The sequence below is a fragment of the Lagopus leucura genome, unplaced genomic scaffold (genome assembly GCF_019238085.1).
Source record: "Lagopus leucura isolate 7727_CA_CO unplaced genomic scaffold, USGS_WTPT01 51400-0_obj-0_obj, whole genome shotgun sequence".
In the NCBI taxonomy this organism is placed as follows: Eukaryota; Metazoa; Chordata; class Aves; order Galliformes; family Phasianidae; genus Lagopus; species Lagopus leucura.
Genome location: NW_024968775.1, coordinates 1 through 8,531, shown reverse-complemented (window position 1 = coordinate 8,531; position 8,531 = coordinate 1). Strand labels below are relative to the sequence as shown.

General features: G+C 46.5%; 1 protein-coding gene across 1 annotated transcript; it reads left to right on the top strand.

The window, feature by feature from the left end:
- Positions 1-785: 785 nt before the first annotated feature.
- LOC122193857 (glucose 1,6-bisphosphate synthase-like) lies at positions 786-8,072 on the top strand (the record flags this gene model as incomplete). The annotated part of the gene is made up of 2 exons (XM_042894757.1): positions 786-953; positions 7,712-8,072. Coding segments are annotated over 2 exons (288 nt in total), but the record flags the coding sequence as incomplete, so codon positions are not given.
- Between the last annotated feature and the right edge of the window lie 459 nt (positions 8,073-8,531).

The following is an 8,531-nucleotide window of genomic DNA, read 5'->3' as shown; positions in this document are numbered from 1 at the left end:
ACCTCCCTGTCCCTGCTGGCCACCCCTCTGCTGATGGAGCCCAGGATCCCATTTGCTTTCTGAGCTGCAGAAGCACTGCTGGCTCATGTTCAGTTTTTCATCCACCAGCACCCCCAGGTTCTTTTCTGCAGGGCTAATAAAACCTCTCTCTGTACTCTGATTTCTCTTCAAATCCTATAAAACCAAGGTCTTCTTTGGAGAACTCTCTTTTCTTAGTGGTTGTATCACGTACTGCTTATAAATGCATTCTTTCTGAGCTTTGGAGTAATTGTAGAAGTGTATTTTTAATTCTCTGTGTTTGACTGACAGTGTTCTCGAGACCCTCTCAAATACAGTCCATAATCCACATCTGTGGAGTAGTGAAGGCAGCTGTTAGGAGAATGCAGAGGGCATTTCCCTTCTGATGGAGTAGCACTTATATGCATTTATATGTTTATATAAATAAGGATAGTACAGAAAAAAAGTGGTGCAAACTAGCTTTACAATGTATGCTTGTTCTGCTCTGGAACAGCTTGCCCAAGGAGGCTGTGGATGCCCCATCCATCCCTGCAGGCATTCAAGGCCAGGCTGGATGTGGCTCTGGGCAGCCTGGGCTGCTGGTTGGCGACCTGCACACAGCAGGGCTTGGAGCTGGATGAGCATTGAGCTCCTTTGCAACCCAGGCCATTCTATCATTCTATGACTTCTTGTACTGCAGCTCCACAAACTGTTTGAGAACAATATGCACGTAAGTTCCAATCCTGATTTTTGAGTACTAAATGCAAACCTTCCACTGTCTTTTGCAGAACCAAAAAACAAAAGAGCAGATTGAAAACTTGCTGCAGAATGGAAAGCATAAGGAGCTGCGGGATCGCCTCTGCTGCAGGCTGACCTTTGGGACTGCTGGGCTTCGCTCTGCCATGGGAGCAGGCTTCTGCTACATCAACGACCTCACCGTCATCCAGTCAACACAGGTGAGCTGCAGAACAGAGAACTGAAGGGGTTCACAGTAAACTTTTGGGTCATAACTGTTCTGCTGGAAGATAAGCGGAAGGTGAAACGGAGCCGTTCAGCATCAAAAGTTTTAGGATTGGAGGCAAAGGAAGTAGCTTGAACAGGTTTAATCATGTCACCACAGAATCATAGAATGGCTTGGAATGCAAGAGACCTCAAGGATCACGAAGCTCCAACCCCCCACCAATGCAGGGCCACCAACCTCCCCATCTCACAGCAGCCCAGGCTGCCCAGGGCCCCATCCAGCCTGGCCTTGAACACCTCCAGGGATGGACGGGGCATCACAGCCTCTCTGGGCAGCTGTTACAGCAAATGGGCATCCTAGCATAGAATCACTTCAGTTGGAACCTAACCTAAATCTATTACACTGCTCTGAAGCTGCAAAGCATTGGCTTCAGTGAGGACTGTTAGTATTTTGCAAAAAGACCACCACCAAAACCAGTAAAACCAGAAGAAAACAAACCCCCAAAACAAAACCCCTCCCAGCCCCATAAGCCTTTTCTTTTTAGCCAATGTTGTCAACGAGGACACAAAACAAATAGCCAGCTTTATTAGGAGAACAAGCAGGGAGTAAGATGAAAAAGCAAATATAGACTGACTGCGAAGAACATCTGTTGTAAACTGCTTAACTTCTGGAATGGCCTTCCAGTAACTGCAGTTTGATGGCATTGTTTGCAATGGATTTGGATAGTGTGGTTAAGTGCCTCTGCATTACTGTAACCTTGTCTTTAACTCTTGTTTTCAAACAGAGAAGTCAGTAAGTAGTTGGAGTGCACTGAACCTCAGTCTGCAAACCTGGTGTGACTTCCTGCGTCAAAGAAGCTGATGCTTCATGGCTTATCTGTGATTTAAATATTTATACTTGGGTTACAGATGAAATCATAGAATAATTTGATAAGAAACCACTGTAAACAGATGTTGATCTTCAAAGCTTGGAGTCGAGTGTTTTGTGATGGACTTCTTGATATGACTATTGGAGAGATCTTGGAACTCGACTGCCATTTCGGTAGTTGTGCACTGGGTTTGAGGAATGCACTGCTGCTAGAAAGGGTCTTATGGGATGGGATAAAGTTTTGGACACACAGGCTTTAGTCTTAATTTCCTTCTGTCATAGTGATGAGGCTCCATGTGTGTTAGAAGGGCACAGGAGAATTGAGAAGCTGTAGGGTCACGGAGGTGGTGAACACTGGTGGCAGTGGCTCCTCGCTGTTAACACATCTTTCCCTTGAACCAGTTTTGGCTATTAGGACTAGCTCTTTAAGCTGACTGACAACCAAGACTAGTTGTTTAAGCCAGCAGCAAGCCCTCTGGACTCGTTCCTTCAGTGCCTTGCACCCTTCTTTTTTTCTCTGTGTTGATTTTGAACGCCAGAAAAGGAGTGGAAAATGATGAGATTTCTCCAGTTCTCCCCCCCCCCCCCTTTTAAGCAATGTTTGAACGTCCAAATAAATCAACATCTTGATTAACATAGGGCTTTCTCATCTCTGCTGTTCTTTACAACAGTGTTTTGCTCATAGCAGGTGATAACATTCTTTCTCCAAGAGTTTGGTCCCTTGTTGAATTCTTCTTTCTCCACCTTTTAAGTAAACACCTTGGGAAGGAACAGCTGATGTTGATTTAGTTATTGATCAGAAGTGCTCCATGCTCCTTCCCCATATTGCTGTCCCACAGTGGCTTTGTTCCAAAGCTTACTCACTGTACAGCACTGAGGCTCATCTCAGTTGATGTGTTGCTCTGTCACTTTTTTCCTTCAAACAGGTTGATTAAATGCTTAATCTTCGTTACTAAACTCCATAAGAAGTTAATTAAGAATACATTTCAAGTAGATCTGTCATTGCCCTCATTGTGAGTGTGTCTAACAGGAGGCTGAGTAGTGATTTATCCAGGGTTGTGATCATGTTATCATTCCTGACGTCGATAGTCACCACCATAAAGCACGTGCAATGTTAATGTTTAATGTTAAGCACAAAGCAGTTGGATTCCTATGGATTCCTAGTATCTAAAATACAGCTTTGTGCCAACCCAGGGGAGGTGGTAGGAAGCAAGGAAACGGAACTGTTAAATCCTGAAAACAAATAGCATGAGTCAGCAAATGGAGGCTCCGTATTTCCCTTCCTTCTGAACATACAAATGGGTTTGGACTGTGTGTGTTAAACACACTTAATGTCCTTATTCTTGAGGATTGAAAACAAAGGGATCTATTTGCCACCATTTATTATTCTCAGAATATCAGCAGCAAGTTCTCATTAGGATAAACCTGTTGAAACTTGTCTGCTCTGTCAGCTGTTTTGTTGGTAAACGGCACTTCAGCCATAACATAAAGGGTGTTTTATTACATGATTTATGAAGGGTTACTGAAGTCTTTCACTGTGACACTCAGAACTTAAACGCTTTTATATAGCTCTGTCTGTGCAGGTTAATGCTCTGAAATCAGACCCTCACAGATAGGGCTGAAATAATTTGTTCTCTGTTGGCTCAGTGCAAAGAGTTATGAAGGCTTGGAGCAGGCAGGACTTTGTTAAAGCTTCTGACACTGCTGTTGGCTGACTTGTACAGCCCAAGCTTCTGAGGTGAAACCAAATTCCAAGAGTTCTTTGTACTTTCCAAAAAGAAACAGCATGTGGAGCTCACCAGAGTTTGAAGCCTGACCTTCTATCTGAGCGTTTGGCCTTTTTGATTTCATCTTAGGTCTAACAAAGTTTGCTTTAGGTTTCTAGCATCTAAACTGAGCATCTTAGAGTGATGCTTCCTTCAGCTCTGGCATCAGCAAGTCTGCAGATGACACTGAGTGGAGCGGTGCAGCCGATACAACAAAAGCTGTGGAGACCCCATTGCTGGAGGAGCTCAAGAGCAGGTTGGATGGGGCCCTGGACAACCTGATCCGATGCCTGATTTAATGGCTGGCAATCCTGCTCGCAGCAGAGTGTTGAAATTAGATGATCTTTGTGATCCCTTCCAACCCAAGCCAAGCCACTCTGTGGTTCTTTAGGATCAGAGCCAACATCTTGCTAGTAGAGAGGAATGAAGAGCTGTCACCCCACCCTTCAGCCAATGCAGCCAATGCTCGCACTTTGAGCTCCTGAGGTCTGCATGCTGCCTTTGTTTGCTGAGACTCACGGAAGCATGTCTGGGCTTGGCTCAGCTGGCCAACTGATAAGCACTCTTGGCAGAAAGCAGAAAGCATGGCTTTGGTCAGCAGGGAGGCTGTTTGCAAGTTCAGTTTCGTGGGCCTTCCATGCTTCTGAAAGGGAGAAAGTGGCTGGGTTTCATTTGCTCTCTCTGCACACCTTCTGTTTTAAGCCATGTATCAAAACCACTTAACAGGCTAGAAAAAGCAATCAGGAAAGCAGGTAAAAACTTATTTCTGAAGTAAATTGCATTAGACTTAATCTGTTCAACTGAGTGCTTCTGGCTCTCTTATTTCAGAAACTAATGATGCTAAGAGAGTTTTGCAGGACCTCAACTTGAAAGCAGGCAGTGCTGTCTCTAAATCTGTCCTTAATTACTACACACCATTCAAACAGGTCTGTTAGAATTGCACCTTAGACATTTATTACACCTCAGACATAGGTGTAATGAAAATACTTCCTTTCAGTTCAAATAAACCTTTGTTAAGATGCATGCTTAAGCACATGCTGTGTTCTTGAGGGCATGATGATGTTGATGCCATGAAAAGTCAGCTGCAGAAGGGCAGAGATATCCAGGAGCTTCTTCTGATTCTTCTGAAGATTGTAGGGACGTAACTTATGCAGAAAGCCTATTTTTCTGTCCTGTTTAAAATCCAAGTGTTCATCATTTGGACATGAGGGCAAGGAAGGAATCTGATGTGTGGAATCATGGAGATGCTGGGGCTGCCAGAAGGGAGGGTTTCAGTGGATGGTTTTACTTTTACAAACAGAGTTCTGTACCTTTCTGTGTTCCAATGTGGATGGGAGCATCCTTTGCCCAAGGAGGCTGTGGATGCCCCATCCATCCCTGCAGGCATTCAAGGCCAGGCTGGATGTGGCTCTGGGCAGCCTGGGCTGCTGGTTGGCGACCTGCACACAGCAGGGCTTGGAGCTGGATGAGCACTGAGCTCCTTTGCAACCCAGGCCATTCTATCATTCTGTGATTATATGATCTTTTGTTCTGTCTTAGCTTACCTTGGCTTAAGCAGTTTGCCAGTCCCTGTTTGTTCCCAGTTTCTATGCAGTTCCAGTTCACGTCATGTGGTGCTGCTTCATTTGTAAACCTTTCTTGTGCAATTTCCTGGGGTTTGAGGAACGAGTTCAGGAAACACCCTACAATGTGCCCTGACATCAGGATTCTACTAGCCAAACAAGGACCTCTTGCTAAGAAACCTCTGGCTCATCTCCCTGTGTCATCTTCAGTCTGTTCCATCTAAACGTGAGCACGTTCTTCCCATTCCCCTGCCTCATATCACAGAATCACAGAATCACAGAATTGTAGGGGTTGGAAGGGACCTCCAGAGCTCATCGAGTCCAACCCCCTGCCAAAGCAGGTTCCCTACAGCAGGTCGCACAGGTCGGCATCCAGGCAGGTCTGGAACATCTCCAGAGAAGGAGACTCCACCACCTCCCTGGGCAGCCTGTTCCAGTGCTCCGTCACCTCACTGTAAAGAAGTTCTTGCTCACATTGGTGCAGAACTTCCTATGCTGCAGTTTCCAGCCGTTTCCCCTTGTCCTGTCTCCACTCACCACTGAAAAGAGTCCGGCCTCGCCATTCTGCCCCCCACACCTCAGATACTGATAGACCTGGATCAGGCCCCCTCTCAGTCTCCTTTTCTCAAGGCTGAACAGACGCAGTTCACTCAGCCTTTCCTCATAGCAGAGATGCTCCAGGCCCCTCACCATCTTTGTGGCCCTCCGCTGGACTCTTTCCAAGAGATCCCTGTCTGTTTTGTACTGGGGAGCCCAGAACTGGACGCAGAGCTCCAGATGAGGCCTCACCAGGGCAGAGCAGAGGGGGAGGATCACCTCCCTCGACCTGCTGGCCACGCTCTTTTTAATGCACCCCAGTAAGCCATTGGCCTTTTTGGCCACAAGGGCACACTGCTGGCTCATGGCCAACCTGTCGTCCACCAGGACACCCAGGTCCCTCTCATCCCCCAACCTGTACTGGTGCATGCAATTATTCCTCCCCAGATGCAAGACTCTACACTTGCTTTTGTTAAACCTCATCCCGTTTTTTTTTGCCCAGCTCTCCAGCCTATCCAGGTCTTGCTGAATGGCAGCACAGCCTTCAGGCGTGTCAGCCAATCCTCCCAACTTCGTATCATCAGCAAACTTGCTGAGGTTGTACAGCCATGAGTGAAAGATCTTGAAGTTGTTGGGATGGTACGAAGGTGACCTCATGCTATGAGCCAGCATCCAGTTTCATCAGGATTCAGATAATTTATTGAAATGTGTCTCTGTGCATCCCTCTGCAGTAACCCTACAGCTGTGGCTGAAATGGTTCTCTGAAGAGGTGCTTGTGTCCATGTGTCAGTGCTTGAAGTCCTTTCTTTGCTGCATAACCTTAGAAGAATTCAGCTGAATCAAGTTTTATGGCTAGAATCATAGAATTATAGAATGACACAACGGCCTGGGTTGCAAAGGAGCACAGCGCTCATCCAGCTCCAAGCCCTGCTGTGTGCAGGTCGCCAACCAGCAGCCCAGGCTGCCCAGAGCCACATCCAGCCTGGCCTTGAATGCCTGCAGGGATGGATGGGGCCTCCACAGCCTCCTTGGGCAACCTGTGCCAGTGCCTCACCACCCTCTGCCTCCAAAACTTCCTCCTCACATCCAACCCAAACCTCCCTTGTCTCACTTTAAAACCATTCCCCTTGTTCTGTCACCACCCACCTTCACAAACAGCTGTTCCCCCTCCTATTTATATGCTTCTTTCAAGCACTGAAGGCCACCATGAGGTCTCCCTGCAGCCTTCTCTTCTCCAAGCTCAACAATCCCAGTTCCCTCAACCTTTCCTCACAGCAGAGCTGCTCCAGCCCTCTGATCATCTCAGCGCCCTCCTCTGGACCCGCTGCAAGAGCTCCACCTCCTTCCTGTGCTGAAGTCAGACTAGATTCATGACTTAAAGCTTGCTGGTAGTACCAAAAGTCAGATCTACAGAAAGACACATCAAAGAATTGCTTTTAATGCAGTTATTCCTAATTCTTCCTCCATTTACTCACCCCCGAGGTCTTCTCTGAGAAATTGCCACTGGGAATGCTCTGCTGTGATGTACAGGAGACAACTTGTGTTTGTGCTGCAGTGTATGCCAGTGAGTGACTTCAATGGGGCAGGTCAACAGCAATAAACTTCCTTTTGAAAAAATGGGTAAGGAGGAAGCATCCTTTTAATGCAAGGTCAGATGTGTGGGGTGAGCATTCGGTGCTGAAGAGATGCCTGACTGAGATCATCTCAGATGCCTGAGATGCCTGGGAGCACAGGGATAAAGACAGGTGTTGACCAACGCTGTCCTTGCAGTCTGGGTGGATGGATTTAGAAAAAAAAATAATGGATTTTTATCAATTGGGTCTTTAAAAAGATGGTTTGAATACGAGAAGCTGCAGAGTGAGCACAAGAATGTTGCTGTTCTTGCTGAGCTGTATTTTCTGCTGACATTACTCTGTATGTGAAAAACATCTTTAATGTTTATGTAAACATCTTAAATGCTTAAGTATGTGGCACTGGAGCTAATTCTTCCTTTTTTTTCCTCTCATTTTTTTTCTTTCCAGGGCATCTACAAGTATCTTGAGAGGTGTTTTTCAGACTTTAAGCAGAGAGGCTTTGTTGTTGGATATGACACACGAGGTCAGGTGACCAGCAACTGCAGCAGTAAGAAGTATGAGTATTGATTACATTTGCATAGAAATGAAATTGTGCCTTTGAATGCATTCCCTTCCATCAGAACAGTTTTGTGTTATGAAGTGTGCTCGCTTTGCCCTCCCTTAGCCCATTTAAATAGTAATGAAAAGAAGCAGAGACTGAGCCCTTGTAATGCCAGGAGCCCTGGTTGCTTCACTAGAGAGTTTGTAGTCTAAATGCACGAGAACACCATGCAGACATCAAAAGGTTGATAAGCTCAGAGAGAGGTTTGGAGGTGAAGTTGTAACAGAGCACAGAATCCAGTTGCTTTTCAGAAGGCAGCTGTCTTCTAAGAGTTTTCTATTCCCCCACATCCCACGTCTTCTCACCTTTCCAGCTGACTGTTAGATACATGCAGTGTGTTATCCAGCATGCTTTGGCATGAGGTTTTTAAACATACCTGCTGCTTTGCATGTGCAAGGCTACCAGCCAGGTAGCCTGGATTATGCAGTTTAAAAATGTGAAAGTATGAGGAAAACCATAGAATCATAGAATCATAGAATGGCCCAGGTTGGAAAGGACCTCAAGGATCACGAAGCTCCAACCCCCCACCAATGCAGGGCCACCAACCTCCCCATTTCACAGCAGCCCAGGCTGCCCAGGGCCCCATCCAACCTGGCCTCCAACACCTCCAGGGATGGACGGGGCATCACAGCCTCTCTGGGCAGCTGTTCCAGCACCTCACCACTC